The sequence below is a fragment of the Hyaena hyaena genome, unplaced genomic scaffold (genome assembly GCF_003009895.1).
Source record: "Hyaena hyaena isolate Hyena2069 unplaced genomic scaffold, ASM300989v1 scaffold_1, whole genome shotgun sequence".
NCBI lineage: Eukaryota > Metazoa > Chordata > Mammalia > Carnivora > Hyaenidae > Hyaena > Hyaena hyaena.
Window position 1 is genome coordinate 7,033,520 of NW_024080633.1, and position 19,991 is coordinate 7,053,510.

Genomic DNA, 19,991 nt, shown 5'->3' on the forward strand with positions numbered 1-19,991 from the left:
TTACGTGGCCGATCCATCTGTCCCTCCCTCCCTCCTGGAATCCTAGGGTCCTGAGGACACGGAAAAGCCAGTGGTGAAGGTCTGCCCTGCTGCCTTCCAGAAGAGAGGAGAGAGACGGTGGGGCCATTTACAGCCGCCTCAGCTTCCCGTGTAAAAATATTGCTCAAGATGTAATTATCCACAGTGACGGACGCAAACTCGGTTGGAGGGCAAGTCTGTCCTCGGGCGGTTTGTAGACGTTGCTCACTGTCACTACCAAGGGGTATGCACTCTGGGCACAGCCGAGCTCTCCTAACTGAGTCCTTTCTGTTCGATGGACGGCCGCCTCCCAGGAGACGGAACGTTATTCTGACTCTCGGATTACGGAGCGGGACGCGTGCTGGGGTCTTAGCCCCCACCCCCCGCCAAGGCATTCATACCTTCTTGCGAGGATAGTTTTCAAACAAGCGGAAAAATTGCAAGCCTCGGCTCATAATTACTAGCATCTTATCATGAATATATTTGAATATATATATACTTTATATATGAATATACCGTTTTCTGAAGCATCTCAAAGTAAACCAGACTCTGTGACATTTCCCCCTGAATTCTTCAGCATCCAGAGAAACAAGGATGATTTTCTATGCAATCACAAAACCGCGATCACACCCAGTGTGATTTAAAATAACGAAGAGCTCCCAAATATCATCCGACTCCCAATTCATCTAATTCCCCTGTCTCCAAAACGTCTTTTTATAGTACAGCAGTTTCCCAAAGACCAAGATGCAATGAAAGGTCACGTGTGACATTTGCCAATTGCGTTCCTTTGCTTTTTAATCCCCAGCAGTCCTCTGTCTCCGCCCAGAACCTTCTCCCCCACCTCCCACCCCTACCCCCATGACACAGGCTTTTGAAAAAGATCAGGTCAGGTTGTCTGATTTGTCGACTGTTCCTCCTTCTAGATTTATCCTGCTGTCCCTGAGCGGCCCCCCCTCCCGTCTATTTCTGGAAATTAGGTCTAACGCATTGATCGCACTGAAGTTACCTATGGTTTTGGTAGGAAGGCTTCATCGGTGGGCTCGCTGAGAGCTCCTGACCCTTGGCTGTATCCCCCACCCCCATCCCGGTGATGCCAAGATGTATCGCCGGGTTAAGGCGGTCACCGCAGATGGGTCTGTCACAAGGGAACGCTTCTCTTCTGTGATTAACAGGTGCCCTGGGGTGATGTTTGGACCTAAGCACGTTCTTGTTTGGTCCTGTGGCACAAGGGACCTGAGGACTTGGGGGGCGGGAAGGGAGGGTGGGTGAGGAGCCCCGCTGTGCCCTCCCACCCACGTGAGCTCTCAGCGCTCACGGACGCGATTGTCACGGCTGAGAGATGGCACGCCTGGGGGCTTCTCCTTCGTAGCTCAGGGAGGGCCAGGCAGGGGCACGAAGAATGACCGGCACACCACCACTACCATCGGTGGCTGAGCGCTTTCTGTGCAACACACACCCTGAACGAAATACACATTTTCACCCTTCGAACTGCCCAGGGATCGGAGGAAGACCCAGTTATTCTCCCACTTCAGAGGTGGGAACACTGAGGCTCGAGGGCGTTAAGAAACCTGCTCTCAGCTTCCAGGATTCAACACTTGGATATTGGTAACCGTAATGAAATGACGGTTTTGTGACTGTTATGTTTTTGGGGTTGGGACAGGCGGCCTGTTGCAGAGATGCTCCCGCCAGAGCTCCGCGGCCCTCGGAGGCCGGTCACGGGAGGAGCGAGACTGGGGAGCTGAGGGATTTGGGGGGCCGGGGACAGGACACAGCTGTCCCTGAGGACGGCACATCGGGGAGACAGACTCACAACTTCCTATAACGAAGACAGATTTAGAGAAGTATTAATTGCAGTATAGCCATTGAGTTTGGGGATTACAGGGAAATTTGACACTCATTCTCTTTTTTTTTTTAAGAGAGAGAGAGCGTGAGCAGGGGAGGGGCAGAGAAAGATGGGGACAGAGGATCCAAAGCAGGCTCTGCGCTGACAGCGGCGAGCTCAGTGTGGGGCTCAAACTCATGAACCGTGAGATCGTGACCTGAGCCAAAGTCAGACACTCAACCGACTGAGCCCCCCAGGTGCCCTGTGATAGATTCTAATAGAATCCAAAGAAGATTTTTGCGGGAAGGGGCATGTGAGCTGGGCATGGAAGTATGAATAGGAGTTTGAGCAGCGACGCTGACACTGAGCCCCTCGGGGTGGAGGGAAGCGTGGAGTGAGGGCTGATGTGTACAGGAGGGGCCGTGTGCAAACGGGGTGTGTGCCCAGCAGGGAAGGACAGCCAGAGATTAGGTTAGAGTGAGACACAGGGGTCAGAGGGAGCGTGGCTTTGAACGACGGGTTGGGCGCTTGGATCTTATCCCAAAGGGATTACAGAGTCATCAACAGAATTCAGGAACAGGGCACCTGGGTGGCTCAGTCGGTTAAGCGTCCGACTTCAGCTCAGGTCACGATCTCACGATGCGAGCATTCAAGCCCCGTGTTGGGGTCTGTGCTGACAGCTCAGAGCCTAGAGCCTGCTTCGGATTCTTTGTCTCTCTCTCAAAAAAAAAAAAAAAAAAGAAGAAGAACTCAGGAAATATATGCTCATATGGGGTGGGGGGGAACTGGGTAGCTCAGTTGGTTAAGCTTCCAACTCTTGATTTTGGCTCTGGTCATTATGTCACAGTTTGTGGGATCGAATCCTGTGTGGGGCTTTGCTCTGACTGTGTGGAGCCTGCTTGGGATTCTCTCTCCCTCTCTCTCTAAACAAACAAATAAACTAAAAACAAAAGAATATGCTCGGATGTGATGTACCCCAGGGCAGTTACATCGAGGGTGGGATGGGAGCCTGGGGGACCAGGAAGGGGGGTGTGCGGAAGGGGCATGGATGGGGTGCGTGTGTGGACTGGGTGGGGAGTGGGGTGCAGTGACCCCAGGATTTGTAGTCTGCCTGGTGGAGCAGAAGGAGAGGCACGAACCCAAATGGGAGGCAGTGGAGGAGGAGGGGCCTGGGGGAAAGGGGGCGTCAGCCTAGAACTTGCTGGGTTACGCCCTCCCCCCCCCCCCCGCCCCGCTGCAGATGTTTGGGGATTTGAGTCCAGAGCTCAGAAAAGAGCTGGGGCTGGAAGTACACATGGGACTGTCCTCAGCATCCCCCCCCCCCCAGGACGGGGACTCACCCCTAGAGCCGTGGCTGCCCGGGGCAGGCAGGCTGCGTGAGGGAGATGCTGAGGGGCGGGGCTTCAAGGGCGGGGAATTGGGCTGGTCCCAGCGCGTCCCCCGCAGGACAGTGTGACACTCCTGCCTGTTCATGGGGGCGCCAGCGGGGTCCCCCGCCAAGACACCCCCCTGAAGAGCCCCGAAGAGCACCCCTGGCCCTGATCGGGGTTCCCAGGGATTCTGAAGGAAGAGCGGCCTGGCTGAGGGTCCCCGGCCTGGGGTCACGGCACCTTGTCAAGTCACGAATCATTTCCTGTAAAGGGTGAAAAGGGTCGTAGAGTGTCCCCTCCTCTGCCACCCCCTCCTTCCATCCCCCAGCCCAGGAAACATTTGTTTGCACAGCCTGTGGGCTGCTGACCCTCCCTGCACACGTGGCCACAAGGCCTTGAAGGAAGAGGGTGCCGTCCACCGAACGCTCAGGGTAAATGGGTCAAGGGCAGTCCCCAGGCGTCTGCTTGGCCCCATGAACTTGAAGTGCCAAGTGCCTCTTCTAGACCAAGGCGGGCCGGCCGGCTGGATGCAGCCTGTCCTCTCCCGGCCCCCAAGCTTCTTGCCTCCTGGCTGTGCCCCCTCTGGGACAGGCCCTTCTCTGCTCTGCGGCCCTGGAGGGGGACAGAAGTTGGCCCATCGCCGGGAGGTGTTGCCTTTGGGGGTCTTGTCTCATGGGACACCCAGCCTCCGAAATGCACCCTCGCCCCGCATCCAAATACTTTGCTTTGCAAAGATGCGAGAACATAATTATTCCTGTGCTTTTGAGATCGCTGGCTGCGAGAGCCCATTTAATTTACGGGGCACGCTCTGTACCTGCTCAGATGGGCCTCTTCAAAATGAGGCAATAAAGTGACACAGTGGTTTTAAGTGCAGGGAGATGTCTTGGCCGCGAAGTTGGCCAATGAACAAATGGATACGTTAACCGTATTAATAGCAGTTGGGTTTTTCCCTCATCATTTGGAGGCTTCGTTTCCAGAATCATCCGTCCTTACCAGGTCTCTGAGAAGCGTGAGGGTCCTGGGGTCCTGAGGGGTAGAGGGGCCTAACTGCAGGAAGTGGGGGGGGGGTGCGAGGACTGGGGGCCCTGGGGAGCCACGCGGGGCTGAGCGCACGTCTCTGGGCGAGGGGCCGCAGTGTGAAGGCAGGGACTCCCGTCCGGGGTCAGGATGTTCGGGGGAAGGTGGCAAGGGCCAGGTCCATCTGGCAGGGCGTCCACAAGGTGGTCAGGCCTCTGTCGCCAGGATCCTCAAGGGGAAAGTGAGGAAAAGCTGGAAAATAAGGCGAATGGATGCCTGCACGCGCTTCCAATGTTCCCCTACCTTGGACAGCAGGCCAGCTGAGAGATGCTTCTATTTCTTTCTCTACGGACCGTGTCTTTGTTCGGCTCCTTTTACTAGACATCAGGGCCTGATTCTGAAGCAAACGTGTTCACTTGCAAATGTGTCTGGTACAGGTGACCATGACTCCTACCTGTTAGTGAAGAAAGCCCGGTGCTGTGGTCCAGCTGCCCTGCGGGACGTCACCACTTCTGCATCTTTCTCAGCCTCTTCTGCATTCCTGGGTGCCTGTAAGCATGGGGGCCCCCGGTGCCTCTGGACCCCCTCTCCCACTGCGCCCTCACCGACGAGCGCAGTAGGTGTCTGACCCCTGTTCTTTCTATATTGGTGTGAGAGGCATTTTTTTAATTAAAGTATTTTATTTTATTTTATTTATTTTATGTTTTTTATTTATTTCTGAGAGAGAGAGAGAGACAGACAGCGTGAGCAGGGGAGGGTCAGAGAGAGAGGGAGACACAGAATTGGAAACAGGCTCCAGGCTCTGAGCTGTCAGCACAGAGCTCGACACGGGGCTCGAACCCACGAACCGTGAGATCATGACCTGAGCCGAAGTCAGACGCTTAACCAACTAAGCCACCCAGGCGCCCTTTCCTTTTTTATACAAAGTTCAACTACCATGTGGTGATCAAGTTTGCAGGCTCTAGAGTCAGAGCACTTGGATTCCAGGATCAGTTCTTTCCATTCCTAACTTTGTAACCATGGGTGAGTTACTTTGACTCTCTGAAACTCAGTTTCCTCATCTGTAAAATGGGGTTAACAATGGGCCAACAGCACCAACCTCAAATTGAGGATTGTTGTAAGGAATATTCAGGACAGGGGCGCCTGGGTGGCTCAATCAGTTGAGCGTCAGACTTCGGCTCAGGTCATGATCTCATAGTTCCTGAGTTCAAGTCTCACGTCAGGCTCTGTGCTGACAGCTCAGAGCCTGGAGCCTGATTTGGATTCTATGTCTCCCTCTCTCTCTGTTCCTCCTCCACTTGCACTCTCTCTCTCTCAAAAATAAAAATTAAAAACTTAAAAAAAAAAGAATACAGAAAGCAATGCATGTAGAGCACTTAGCATCCTTTCCATAAAGGGAGTAGCCAAGGTAAGGGATTATTCTTAGTGGTATTAAATATAATAATGAGTTTTTAAAGAGATAGCTGATCAAAGGTTGTATATGAAAAAATAAAGGCAAACAAAACTTTTTAAATGTAAAAAGAGGATGGAGTCTTATTTCTAATGTCCTGACAACAGCATTTTGTGTACGTGTGTCTGTGTGTTTTATAAACCCTGTTTTATTGCTGGAAAAATCTTATAATTTGCTTTCACATCTTTTTAAGGACTGTTTGCTCCAGACATTCTGCTTTCATGAAGGTTTTAAAAAATCTAGGGCAGTGATTTTCCTTAGAAGGGAGAGAGAAGGTCACCAGGAAAGAGTCCTATGGATTCTTAATATTCTAGAGTAAGTACTCAATCAGGCAAGATTGAGAAGCTAAAAGCAATAGAATAATTGACCTGATTTTTTAAAAAGTGCAAAGGCTTTGTTCTCTGCCGGAACACAAAAGCATTTGTTACCCTAAAAGGAGACATTTCTTTGACTTGCCTTGTTGTCAGCAGAAATTTTGGCTTTTGCTTTCGACACCTTTCATGGCTAAGTAAACAGGAGGGACAGAAAGACTATCAATTGTTTATTTAGAGCAAGTCTGGACAGGCGAAGGGTGGCACAGAAGGAGGGCGACAGTCCCCTCACCCAGCAAGATGGAAGACCGAGACCTTGGTCGCACGGGGCCGGAGAGCAGGTCTGGCCTGGGGCCAAGGACGTGGACGTGAACCTCGCTCTATTACAGAGCGTGGTGATGCCCCCTGGCACGGGGCTGGCATGGAACGGGCGTACCGGAAGGGCTAGATGGGCGGATCAGCAGAGGAAGTGAATGGAACAGGGGGAAATTTCTTGACCTCCATCCTTGACCTCCATCTTCTGAACTGTGCTTGGAAGCCAGGACCAGAATCCAAAGGAGAGGAGCATTTTCTAAATTTTCTACAATGAGCATGTGTTGTTTTCATATATTTGTACAAAATTTGCGTAGATCAGTCCAGTGCCCGAGAATCCACTCCCGTCTTGGCTCACGCGTCTCCAGACCTGTTTGGACCCACTTGGTGGTAATGCCCTGTGGGCTTGCTGCACGCCTTGCGTGGCGACCTCCACCCTCCCAACAACTTGGAGCTAAGGACTCCTCAGATGATCTTCTTACAGGTGAGGAAAGAAGCTCAGAGAGGTGAAGCAACTTGTCCAGGGTCACACAGTGGTGGTGGTGGGTCTGACGCCAGAGTCCTCGCCCTTCAATGTCCTGCTGCACTGCTCCGTCCTTGTACACATAATATAGTGAATTAATCCGCAAATATATTTTTTTTGTGATTTAAAAGCTGAATTTTTAATTTACTTTGTATTCTTATTTTTTTGCATGTAAAAGTGAGGGTTAGGGCCAGCTGACAGATCCAGAGGACCTGATGACTCCTTTTCATGTGGCTGAAAATGACAGTGGTGAGGCCACCTGCCCACAGGGGCCTTCTGGAAAGCACTGGCACTAGACTTTTATGATCACGGTGGGAAACACACAAAGCACAGAAAGAAACACGCCGGTGGGCCTTTGGGGCCGGGAAGACCAGGATGGCCACCTTACTGAGATCCCGCTCTCCCTGGCACACCAGGCTGTCCTTCGTCACCTCTGAGTCACAGGGCAGAGTTAACTCTCTCTAGGCTCTGCTCCTGGAGCAGTCGGGGGCCCCTCTAACCAAAAGGCACATGACGTCACAGAGCGCCTTTAGGCAGGGCTCTCTCTGGTGGCCAAGCAGGCAGGTAGTAAAGACCAAACGGAAGCCTCTGGAGCCAGTCTGCAGCCCTGACTGCGGAGGGATGCCCCGCCCCTCCCACGCTCCTCCCCCAGCAGCCCCGCCCCTCCCACGCCCCTCCCCCATAAGCCCCGCCCCTCCTACGACCCTCCCCCATAAGCCCCGCCCCCAGCTCCACGCCCCGCCCTCCAGCCCCGCCCCTCCCGCAGCCCGCTCCTCCCACGTCCCTCCTCCAGCCCCGCCCCCAGCCCCACGCCCCGCCCAGCCCCCAGCCTACCCAGGTGCTGCAGGGCGCTGGCTCACCTGTGCTGGGGGCTGAGAAGGCTAAAGGTCAGAGAGTAGCACTTCTTTAAGTCTTGCACCCCACCCCAGCCCGTCCAAACTCTCATTTGGATGGAGCTCCCTTCTAGAAGGTCAGTAATCATTCTGAAACCTTCAGTTACCATTTTCCATCCTGTGAGAGTGGCATTTAATTTAGCTGTAGCAGGAGTGTAATTGCGATAAGTTGCACCGCCTTACTCCGACGGCAGGTGTCGACGGCTTTGAAGATTAAAGTATGAAGCGAAATTAATTATTTAAGGAAAGCTCTGGAGCCGGAGACAGTTTAAACCTAGATTAAAAACCAGGAGTCGAAACTGTCGAAAAGTGGCAGCATGCTCTTCATGCTTGACGAAAGAGGAGTAGCAGCTGCATAATATACATTGTAATTTTCAAACTTGGACAACGTGTTTCAGTCTTGCTTGACCGGGCAGGTCTCAGACATGGCTGTAGCACTCCAATCTGACAGAAAAGGATGCCCAGGCCCAGAGAGGCTGAGTGCCAGGTGCTGGGTCACACAGCTTCAAAAGCCCAGAATTGGAAATTGAACCCAAGTTTAAAGCCTCTAGGACTTTTAGGGCCTCTATTCCTCTGGGGGCCAGTTCAATAGGAGAAAATGTTCATTACTGCAGAAAATGTTCAGTGAGGGGGTCCGTGGCTCTGGCTTTTCCTGTTTATGATGTATTGCTTTGTGGCCAAGGAACAACCATTTGCAAACGTGTTTAGAAAGGAAAATAAATCCCATGATGTCGATGCGGACACTTTAGCTATCAGGATTTACAAGGAAGACTTACTATAGCTTTGGGTAGGGTGTGGGCTATTAGTTATGGAGTTAACTGATGATAACAGCACTGTAAGGAGGCAATGGAATGGGTTCCCACAGCGCAGTTCTCATCCTGTGCGCGTGGAGAAGCCAGATTTCCATTTGAGTTTAGACTCATCAAGTCCAATTGTGTTCCCAGCTCGAAGCTATTAAGCGCCTGGGGTTGATGTAATTTTTAGAGGGTGAGATGCTTAGAGGGTGAGATGCTAACTGTTGCTTAATGCGGTAGAATTTGCAACCGTGGTTAAGCACTGGATAATTGGACAAACCCACACAGAAACCTCAGCCGAGCCTCCTCTGGGTGATGTGGCTTCAGGCAGGACTCTTTACTTCTCGGCTAAGCCTCCGTGTCCCCAGTCACCCCCTCGGGCTGATAGTAGCGTCTTAAGGAGAAGCCTGATGGGTGCCTCCTGAGTTTGTAGCAAGTGATCAGTAAACACTCAACCGCTGCTACTGTTGCCAAGGGCACTGGGCTGTGTGCACACGTGCGTGCACACATGCGTGTTTTAAGTCCATGAAAACAGCTAGAAATAAGGAATGGGATCTCAGAGACCTGGTTTTCTCATTTCAGTGCAGCTCATCCATGAGTCTGAAATCCCTTGCGCTTGTTTATCTTCTTTGGGCTCCAATTTCTCTATCTGGACAATGGATTTTAGGGAGATTATCTGTCAATTTCCTGTCTATATCAGACATTCTTCGCATCTGTTGTTCTTTTTCCATCTGCTATAAATGGCAAAACCTCACTGTGGGGAAGGAGCTGGTCACACATAGATTGTCTGTGGGAATGGGAGACGATAGGGGATTGGTGGGGCTTGTGGTAAAGGGAAGAGGGTGACTCCCATCTCCCGGGGACGCCACTGTTCCACAGCAGCTTGTCGCCGCCACATGGGAGAGCAGGCTTCACGATGCCAGATTTTCTTATTTGTTCAAGAGAACTGGAAGTACAGCTTTTTTATGTGAGATTTTGCATATTTCAATGCTGGCAGTGAATGCAGAAGAAGATTTAAATACCTGCTCTCCCAAACAAAACTGTGTGAGCATCAGACTCAGAACCAGCCCAGATTTGTGGTCCCTGAAGCAGCCACATCTCCAGGCCAGCCACTGTCCAGGCAAGATCACCTTGAGGACTGGGGTGGTCTTTTATTTTAACATGGTTTTATTTTAACATTAAGACCCATATGGTAGCCTTGATAGCACAGAGGAGGAGATGAGAAAGGTCCCTGTTCTAGAAATGGCTTGTCTGTTTTTAGCTCCAGGGCTCAGTGTGGTTGATGACGTCATCCTTCAGGGCTCTTCTTCCAGGCAGAACATTTCAGGGAAGCCGAAAGGTCCTGGTGCCCCTGAATCTTCCGCGAACACCCGGGTTTCCACTCTCTGTGGTGGGACCCTCACCCTCCTTGGACCCAGGCAGGGTCTCCCACCTCCTTCTGTTACCATTCTCTCATTGTGCCATTGAGTTTCAGAGTCCTTTGGGGTACTTTTCAAAAAAAAATCATATAAAAATATATGGATGAATAAATATTTACCAACTATACAAATAAAAATACGCATAATATAAAATTTACCGTTTTAACCATTGTTTTCAGTGCCTGAAAGACATCACCTGTTGTCCAACCATCTAGAGCTTTTCACTTGCCAAACCGAAACTCTGATCCCCCCTTCCCCTCCCCCCCAGCCCCTGCAGCCACCATTCTACTTTCTGTCTCTATGTATCTGAGGACTCCAGTGCCTCCTAGGAGTGGAATTATACAGTATTAGTCTTTTTGTGACTGCCTTATTTCATTCGGCATACTGTCCTCAAGGTCTATGTGTGTTGTAACAGGGTGTCAGAGTTTCATTCCTTTTTAAGGCTGAATAATATCCCATGGTGTGTATATACCACACTTCGCTTACCCGTCCGTTCATCTACCGCTGGACATTTGGGTGGCTTCCAGCGTCTGGCTGTTGTGAGTAACGCTGCTATGGACACAGGTGGGCAAACATCAGTTCATGTTCGTGCTTTCAGCCCTTTTGGAGATAGACCCAGGAGTGGGATCCCTGGGTCGTATCGTGGTTCTGTTTTGAATGTCGTGAGGAACCGCGATGCCGTTTTCTATAGCGGCTGTGCCGTTTTATGTTATTTCTAGCAACGCACCCAGTTCCAATTTCTCCACGTGCTCACGAACCCTTCTCCTTTTCTGTTTCTCATTTTTGTCAGAAAGAAAAACCATCCTAACGAGTGGCCCAAAATAAGGGACAGAGAGAGCGAACCTGAAGGACCTTGAAGAAGCTTCTGGAAAAAGTCCTTGAAGGGAAACAGTATATAAATCACTCAGTCGTTTGCAGCAAGTGCACAGGAGTTGTGCTTTCCAATAAAAGCAACTAGAAATCCAGTTCCTTGATGGAACCAGTACATTTCCAGTGCCACATGGGAGGGAGCTGGTGGCCACCATATTGGACAGTGCAGATCTAAAATGTTCCATCATCACAGAAGGTTCTATGGGGCAGGGCTGCTACGGAATTTACAAATGCATGCACACAAATGTATCTGATTTTGATGGCCAATATTGGCCTTGTTTACAGGAGAGCGAACCGAGGCCTGGGTGGCATAGAGCCTGAGCTAAGTCCACGCCACCTGTGGGAGGCAGAATGGAAAGCAGAGGCCCCCGGATTCCGGGCCAGTGTGCCACGTTTCCTCCCTGTCATGCCACGGTCACATGGAGGAGGCAGATGGGGGCAGGGGGAGGGAGTAGTTATAAATCCTGCAGCATTTCTCAGGATTTCTTTTGAAAGGTAAGTAGCCTGTGTGTTTATTTCCTGGGCACTGTGCTAATATGTCTCGTCTCGTGGTTTTTATTAAGTGTAATGGGCCAGATGTTCCTAGGATTATATCGCCCTCCTGGCCTGGTGGCCCTGACAGCCTTTGGCTTTAATCGGTTTCCTGACTGCAGCTGGCCCAGGAGATTTCATGATCTATGTAGCCAATTCTCTCTTCTGGTACGGCAGCATAATGTCAGCTGGGCACATGGCCGGGCAGAAGAAAGACTACGTTTCCCAGCCTCCCTTGCAGCTAGGTATGGCCATGTGACCAAGTTCTGGCCAATGGGATGTCAGTAGAGGACCAAGATGGCAGCACCTGGGGATCTTTTTTAAATTATTATTCTTTATGTTTATTTTTGACAGAGGGAGACAGAGGATCCGAGGCAGGCTCCGGTCTGTCACCGCAAAGCTTGACAGGGGGCTCAAACCCATGAGCCGTGAGGTCATGACCTGAGCCCAAGTCAGATGCTCAACTGATTGAGCCACCCGGGCACTCCCCTGGGGGATCTGTTTTAAGTGATGGCTGGCAGGCATGTGCCCTCTGTGGCTCCCATTCTCCCTCATCCCTTTCTTCACAGTCTCGCCTTCAGCTGTCACCTTGGTCTCTGAGGGCGAGGTCAAAGGGTAGGGATGGAGGAGTGGAGCAGAGTCACCATGCAGCCCTGAGCTGCTAGCATTTGGCCTTCCGTGTGAAGGAGAAACAAGTGGCTGCCTGCTCGAGCCATTGTTATTTGCAGGCAAATCCAGTCCTCACTGGCGAACAAGGTAAGGACAGCAGCTGACTGTACATCAGGCTCTCTCTATAAACTGTTCACACTCAGAATAACCTTAATAAAGTAGGGATTGTCAACTGGGGATGATTTGGCCACCAAGGGGACGTGAGACAGGGTCTGGGGTCCGTTGTGATGGTCCTGATCGAAGGGCATGTGCATCAATAGATATCTAGGGGACTGAGGCCACAGAGGCTGCTAAACGTGTACAGATGCACAGGACAGCCTGCACTTCGAGAATTACGCGCTTCCAAATGCCAACAGTACTGAGGTTAGAACGCTCTGGGGTTTGCTTTGTTTCGTTGCAAATAAGGAAACTAAAGCCAAAGCGCTTAGGTTACTTGCCAGTAGGTGGGTGACATAGCTTGTAAAGGGCAGAGTCAGGATTCAAACCAGGTGAGGGGTGGTGTGAACCCCGAGCAAGGCTTGGGATGCATTTATCAGGTCCCCCAAACACCCCGCGCGTTCTCACCTCGTCTCCAGGGGTCCAGCAGCTCCTGTGTGCAGGTCCTGGCTCTGCCACTGCCTGGAAAATCGACCTTGAGCTGGTTCCCTCCCCCCCTCGCTGGGCACCCCACTTACTTCCACTCAGTGAACGGGGGATGGTCAAGCCCACATCCCTGCTGAGAGTATTGGTGAGACCAGCAGCATGGCACTGACCTATCAGAGGGGAGCCGGGGACCCGGGGGGGGGGTGGTCCTAGAGGCCCCTGCTGTCTGGGGTGAGCCCCTCAGATTCCCCAGGCGAGGGATCATGGAGGCTGGTGGGGGTGCACTTGGGGTGGAGGGGGATGGGCTGTTTGCTAATTTGATGTGGCGGAAAGGTTTCTATACGTGCACCTCCTGTCTGGCCACTCTGGGATGCATGGGCCACCTGTCGGCCTGAGTGGACAGAGTAGAAACTGCTCAGGCTGGGAAGGTTCAGAAGATGGAGTCTGCAGAGCCAGTCTCCTTGAACCTCCAAGCTCTACCCCTGCTGTGGGTTTCAAGAAATAAAACACAGCCACCCCTCAGATGAAGGGTTAAGGGGGAGAGGTGATGTCCGATGAGCTCCACCTTAGAGCACGGGCTTTGCTGTGGCGCTCACGCACTTCCCACAGCTGCCCCGTGTGTGTGTGTGTGTGTGTGTAGGGGGGGGGGGTGTGTGTGTGTGTGTGTGTGGTGATATTTGGTCTCATTTTACAGATGAGGAAACAGCGGCTGGGTACCACATTCGGGATTTTGCAGCAGTGAACTCAGGCATCTACATAATCACCCTGTCGGGGGCAGGGGCGTGTCATTTGGGGGTCCAAGGCCATCTCAGATTTGCGCAGTCAGGAGAAATGGGGACAGGATCTGGCCTCAGGGCACATGTGGCTCAGTCGGATTGTTCAGCGGGCAGGGCCCCTGGAGTTCACCAGGGCAGAGATAGATGCATCACGACCTTGACCCCAGGGACCCGCCCTTGACCCTGTATGCACTCCCACCCTGGCTCCCTGGGTCAACCCCAGCTCCAGGGTCTTCGTGCCCCTCCTCCCCACTCCGTGGCAGGGTTGAGCGGCCTTTGGATCAGGGAGGTGCTAACGATTTGATATCTCAGCCCAGGGATTTAATTGATCCTTTAGCCCAGCTGGAAAAATGCCCTCCCTCGGCTGTTTTATCTTCTGGCTCTTGTCACCACTTTAATTATGCTAAGTCCACATCAGATGCCTGGCATGAGAGGGGAATTAAAAAAAAAAAGCCATCAGGACAGGCTGGGTTCCTTTTCTAGACGGTTTGAAACACAATTGCTTGTTATCACCCTCGGAATCACTAGCTCTCACCCGCAGATTAAGAGGCATCCCCAGAGGGCACTTGAAGTGAACAATGAGGCGTCTGGGAGCTTAATCTCCTCCACGGTCATGAAACCTGGCTTTTATGGGACCTCGCATCCTCCAGCCTTTAGTTTCTCTTCTCGGGCCATCAGCCCCCTTGGCAAAAATGGTGCCCTGGGAAAATTCATGCCTCTACAAAGCAGCTAATGGCGCATGAAGCCATTTCAAAATGTAACTAGAGAGACATTTCCGACATTGACCTTGTGCAGAAGGACGCTGTGGACACGACTCTGGGCTTTGCAGGTTTTGGAAGCTTACGGGTGGATGCTTTTGGTTTCTTTTCTTTCTTTCTTTCTTTTTTCTGTTTTTTTTAATTTTTCAAAAAAACCTTTATTTATTTTTGAGAGAGAGAGAGACAGAGCACGAGCAGGGGAGGGGCAGAGAGAGAGGGAGACACACAGTCCAAAGCAGGCTCCAGGCTCTGAGCTGTCAGCACAGAACCCGACGCGGGGCTCGAACTCATGAACCACAAGATCGTGACCTGAGCTGAAATAGGACACTTAGCCAGCTGGGTGCCCCTAAATGACAAGGGAACAGGGATGCCTGGGTGGCTCAGTCGGTTAAGCATCCAACTCTTGATTTTGGCTCAGGTCATGATCTCATGGTTCGTGGGATGGAGCCCCACATCGGGCTCTGTGCTGACAGCGTGGAGTCTGCTTGGGGTCCTCTCTCTTCCTCTCTCTCTGTCTCTACCCCTCCTTGGCTCGTGTGCTCTCTCTTAAAATAAATAAACCTAAAAAAATAAAAATTTGAGAAATGATAAGGGAATAAACATGCAAACGCTTTTTTTGGTAGGGGAAGAAGAACATTCTGGGTGGAGGGAATAGTGCGTGAAAACGATTGGTCTCGGAATGGCTTCGGTCGTTTGTGGGCCAGCAAAGCCAGTGAGGCTGGGAAGGTGGGGGAGCAGCAGGTGCTGGGCTGGAGAGGATGGAGCCAGGTGACGTGCAATGACAGTAAGCCAAACCGGTGTTCACCTCAGGGCCTTTGCACCTGCTGTGACCCCTGCCCAGAATGTGTCTTGACCGTCTTTCTGTACAGATGAATCTTTTCTCGTCACTTCCGTCTTGAGTTGTTATGCTGCGTAGCAGATCGGGTGGCAGTGCTCTAGCCAACTTATAACAAATTTCATTTTAACAAGGTAGAAAACTCGTTACCCAGGCCGTCTAGCTCGGAAGCAGACAAGCGTTGCTTTTCCATTAGGGTGAAAGCCACCTCGGCCTTCGGCAGTGGCAGGCTGCTTCCAGCAGGGGGTGTCGTGAGCCAGCCCCACATCCGCCCTTGACACCTGCCACCAGCTTGCTGATTAAGGGTCGGTTCAGTCCCCACTGGATATTAGCGGGGCCGCTTAGCAGCCTTCTCGGGGACCGTTGGAGGCTCCGATTCTGATAAATCCCCCCCAGTTTCTCTTTTTCTTTCTCTTCCTCTTTCTGCAAATTCAGTTGTGCTCGCTTGCCCTCCCCATCCTGGACCAGTTTTCCCAGACTGCTGCTGGGCTCACGTATCAGAGTCAGAGACGCTGGTCCTTGACCCCTAGCGACTTGAGAAACACGCACGGAGAACCGAATCCGGGAATACCCGTAAGTGCCTAGAGCCACGCTGACTCTCGGAAGCACTATTTAAAAGGAGCCTGTTTCAGATTCTGCATCTCCCTCTCTCTCTGCCCCTCCCCTGCTCATGCTGTCTCTCTCTCTCTCTCTCTCTCCTAGAAATAAAATAATAATAATAATAATCCTCCTTCTCCCCAAAAAAATTCTTAAAAAAAAATAAATAAATATGAGGCTGTTTTTAAATTATTAACATTGTCCCAAGAAGGTTATGAAAACCGCCAAGTTTGTGCAGGGGTGGGGAGAAGGACCTGAGAAAGCAGGCGTGAGGGACTGGCTACTCGCCCTTGCTCGGTCCCCGTGCAGTAAGCAGGTGACATTGGAGGTGATTGCAAAGCTGCTCTGGCCGAAGAAAAGGGGCTCGTGGTTCCCGGGGGGGCGAGAGCCTCACTTCCGTGTCCGCGCAGGAGCTGCCGCCTCCCTTCCCCGGGGTCTGGGCCCCGACGACGGAGAGTAGAATTTAGTGAGGAGCAGGGAAGGGCATGAGGGAGGAGGGAAGGGCAGCAGCGAAAGCAGGTTGCTGTGAGTGTGGCTGGGCTGGGTGGGCACCAGACACACGGCACACACTGAGGCCTCAGCACTGAGCTGCTCGGGGACAGTCTGGGCTCCCTCACGGTCATCGGGGAGCAGAGCAGCGTGTGGGCCCTTTCGCCAGCCCCTGCGAGGGAAAGGTCTCCTCAGGGAGGCCAGGCTGGCCCCAGGGTACAGGCGCTGGGCGCTGGTGTCGAAGCGGAGTCCTTGTTGCAGGGAATCCGGGGCCTAGGCGATTAGAGGCTCGTGGGGGAGGGGGCGGGGGGGGGGAGCTGTCCAGGTCTTGGGCCATCAGGTGACTTGGGGCTCATGTCTTGGGGCAGCAAATGACAGAACCCTCAGGTGACAGAGTTGTGATTATAATGGAGTCAGCTCAGCCATTAAGCAGATGGGTGATCTTGGGCAAGCCTCAGTTTCCCCATCCGTGAAATGGGGGATAATAACAGAACCTACCTCTTAGAGTTATCATCTGGATTCTGTGAGTGTGTGAAGGTCTTGGCTTAGAGAAAGACTATCTAAGTGTGATTATTCTTTTTTTTAATTGAGTGGTGTACGTGACCATTCCTTGTTTGTTTCAAGAAATCCTATACTTCTTTTAATTTAATTTTTTAATTTTTTAATAGTTTATTGTCAAGTTGGTTTCCATTAATTTTATTTTTTAACATATTTTATTTTATTTTATTTTTTTAAATGTTTTATTTATTTCTGAGAGCGAGGGAGACAGCGTGAGAAGGGGAGGGGCAGAGAGAGAGGGAGTCACAGACTGAAACAGGCTCCAGGCTCTGAGCCGGCAGTCAGCACAGAGCCCGACGCGGGGCTCGAACCCACGAACCGTGAGATCATGACCTGAGCTGGCGTTGGACGCTTACCTTACTGAGCCCCCCAGGCGCCCCTAGACTCACTTTAGAGCTTCCTGTGGTAAGATGACCACCGTCCACACCTAGCAGAAGTACTGTGCAGAAGTACTGGGTGCTCTGTTTTATTCCGCACAGTAGTCCTGTGGGCCAGACCCCATCACTCACCATTTGCTGGGGGAAGGGGGTGATCTCAGACCTCAGGGGGCTTTTCTGCAGGTGGCAGAGCTGGGATTTGAACCCATGGCCACCCATTCTCTTAGTCATACCTGGTCATTGTAGACAAATTAGAAACTGTAGATAAGATTCCATTCGCCCCCAGTTCTACCATCCAGAAAAAGTCACCACGAGCATTTTTGATGAGACATCCAAAGTTATAAAATGATGTCCGCTGTGCATCCTGGCTTGAGGCCTGCTTCCTGCCCCCTTGGTGTCCCGGTCAGTGGAGCTGGGTGCCCCCTGACACCACAGCTCTCAAACCCACCCCGTATTGGTTTGCATTGGTTAATGTAGCTGGGAAGGACTTTGTTATTTTGGTTGATGAAAGAGGGACAAGAGTTGAGAAGCTGTTGCTTGTTGAAGCACCTCTAAGTTGAGACCCTTTGGCACTTGTCAATTACATTCTGATTCTTGCAACAAGCAACTTAGTGTTCACCTCAGGGCCTTTGCACCTGCCACGCCCCCCCGGAACATGCCTTGACCTTCTCCCTGCCCAGGTGGTTTATTTTCATCACCCCTGTCTTGACTAGGATGTCACCTGCTCGGGGACCTCTTCCTGCCCACCACCCTAGCCAACTCGTTCTCACTGCCCATCGCTGTTTTCTTCGAAGTTTCCACCGCTCTGGGATTATCTTGTTCCTTCCTTTGCTTCTTGTTTGTAGTATGTCACTCCCCCCTTCCCCGCTTTAGAACGTTAGCTCCGCGGATCCCGGGGCCTAGAATAATGGCCCAGCACCCAGCAGATGCTCAGTGAGTAACTGTCTAACAGATCAATGGAAAATTTCTACCATCGCATTGGGTTCTATCAGCTTTTGATCTAGTCAGAGGAAGGAAAAGAGTAAGTTAGAGACGGGAGGCAAGGAGGAAGTCACCTGTGTGTGGCCGGGGGGGGGGGTTGCCGTGACCCCTGGATCCACCCTCCTCTCCCGCTCCGGGCGACGTTCCGAGGGGACTGACTCCTGCAGGCTCATGTCGCTGGGGTCCACCCGTGGGAGACCCTGCCGAGAGGCGTGCAGGGCAGACGGAAGGGAGAAGCCAGGGTGGTTTTCCCCATTTCTGGGCCGCGGATGAGGCCGTAAGCAATGACTGTGTCTCCTCCACGGCTCCCGCATCACCAGGGCTGTGACCCCAGACCCCGGGCCCGAGAAATGCCACCCCCTCTCGTCCCCCCCACCCCACCCCCCTCCGCCGCGGTGGAGAAGTGTTTCCTGTTACTGTCAGTCTCTGAGTTGCTTTTATGCTATGTAACAAAGGTCCTGCATGAATCCCTTTTTTTTTTTTTTAATTTGAGAGAGAGAATGAGCAGGGAGAGGGGAAGAGGGGGAGAGAGAGAGAGAATCTGAAGCAGGCTGCACGCTCACCGCAGAGCCCGACCCAGGGCTCAGTTCCACGACCGAGATCACGGCCTGAGCCGAAGTCAGGAGGCAGACACTCAACCGGCCGAGCCGCCCTGGTGCCCTGAATCCCTGATTTAAATACCCTCTGCTGCTCCCATTTCCCACCGGTACAAGCTCTGTGCTGTGGAACATGAATGGTATGTCCGTAAAAGCTCAGAACACAGTTGGCCGCTGATTCGAAGAAGAAGGTAAGACACGGGGCCGGAGGGGTGGGCTGTCCCCGCCGCTCTCCGCCCGCCGGGAGGGCGGCCCTGCCTGCTCTGCCAGGCGGAGATCACTTCCTGAATTTATGTGCCCGTCACACTGGCATTTATGACGGGACAGCTTGTTTTTGCCAACAGACCAGCATCCTTTTAGGCGGTGACAGATGTTGGCAGAAAACAGTGTTCGGCATGACTTAACCCCCCCCCCCCGCTGGGACAGCACCTGCCACGCCGCTGGAAAGAGGCTGCCATGTGCCCAGACGGACCTCATTCGTATCCTGGTCCCGCCCCTTGGAATCCGGCAAGTGTCTTCACCTTTCAGCCTCAGTTTCCTTTTCTGTTAAGTGGGGATAGCTTGGGGTGGCCGCCTCAAAGGGCTGATCTGAAGATTAAGGGGAGACCTATGCAACGTGCCCAGTACAAAGTGTGGCACATAGTAGGTGCTCAAGAAATGCCACTTTCCTCTACTCTTTCCCCTGTAGCCTCTGCTTTCAACGATGCTCATCAGCCAGGCTGGACGTGAACTTGGTGTGTATCAGTCAGGTTGTATTTGGCCGTCAGTAAAAAAAGCTCCACCTCGATCAGTTTAACGCTGAGGAAGGTGAGTTTGTCCCACGTAACAGGAAGCCCAGGGAGGATGGCTCCAGGATCGACCAGACTCAACAATTCAGCAAAGTCACCAAGGCCTCGAGGGTGTTTCCCCAGGCGGCCCTCTCGGTGTTGGCCTTCACTCTCCTAATTGTCCCCTCACGGTGGCAAAGTGGCTGCTGGAGATCCCGCCATTGCATCCTAACTGGGTAAAGTCCAGATGCACAGAAGCCCCGCATACCTGCATGCCTCTCCGGTAGGAGGACCACTTTCCCAGAAGTGTCTCACCTCATTGGTGCAGACCAGACCGCCGACCCGTTCCTGAACCGATCGCCAGTAAGAGGGTGCGCGGGCTACGTGATGGGCTCAGGTGTGGGGGATGCCCGGCACCCGCATCATTAGGTGGCTCTCCCTCGCAGGCCTGCTCCAGCCCCCCCCGACCCCCGTCTCCACTTCCTCCCTGGATCTCGGGATACAGTGAGAGCCTCCTCCTACCCCCCAGGGCCCTCCTGAGTTTATAGCACAGCAGGTTTGGGGCCAGAGGCAGGTGACCAGCGCCTGGAAGATTCTTCCTACCCCCCCCCCTTTAACGTGTTGGGTTCCTTCTCATCTCTGGGTTTGGATGTCACCCCTCGGATGCTGCTCCTCTC

The 19,991-nt window shown here is 52.4% G+C and overlaps 1 protein-coding gene across 1 annotated transcript in view; it reads right to left on the reverse strand.

Moving 5' to 3' along the window:
• KCNG4 (potassium voltage-gated channel modifier subfamily G member 4) overlaps positions 1–19,588 on the reverse strand; it is a 41,886-nt gene extending 22,298 nt beyond the window's left edge. The window contains exons 1-6 of the mRNA XM_039227271.1: positions 19,583–19,588; positions 18,026–18,151; positions 16,164–16,308; positions 6,281–6,432; positions 4,682–4,776; positions 4,204–4,411 (exon numbers count right to left, since the gene is read on the reverse strand). Of these exons, the coding sequence (XP_039083202.1) occupies positions 4,204–4,411; positions 4,682–4,776; positions 6,281–6,432; positions 16,164–16,308; positions 18,026–18,151; positions 19,583–19,588 (732 nt within the window). The remainder of the gene's footprint in view (positions 1–4,203; positions 4,412–4,681; positions 4,777–6,280; positions 6,433–16,163; positions 16,309–18,025; positions 18,152–19,582) is intronic.
• Positions 19,589–19,991: the final 403 nt, after the last annotated feature.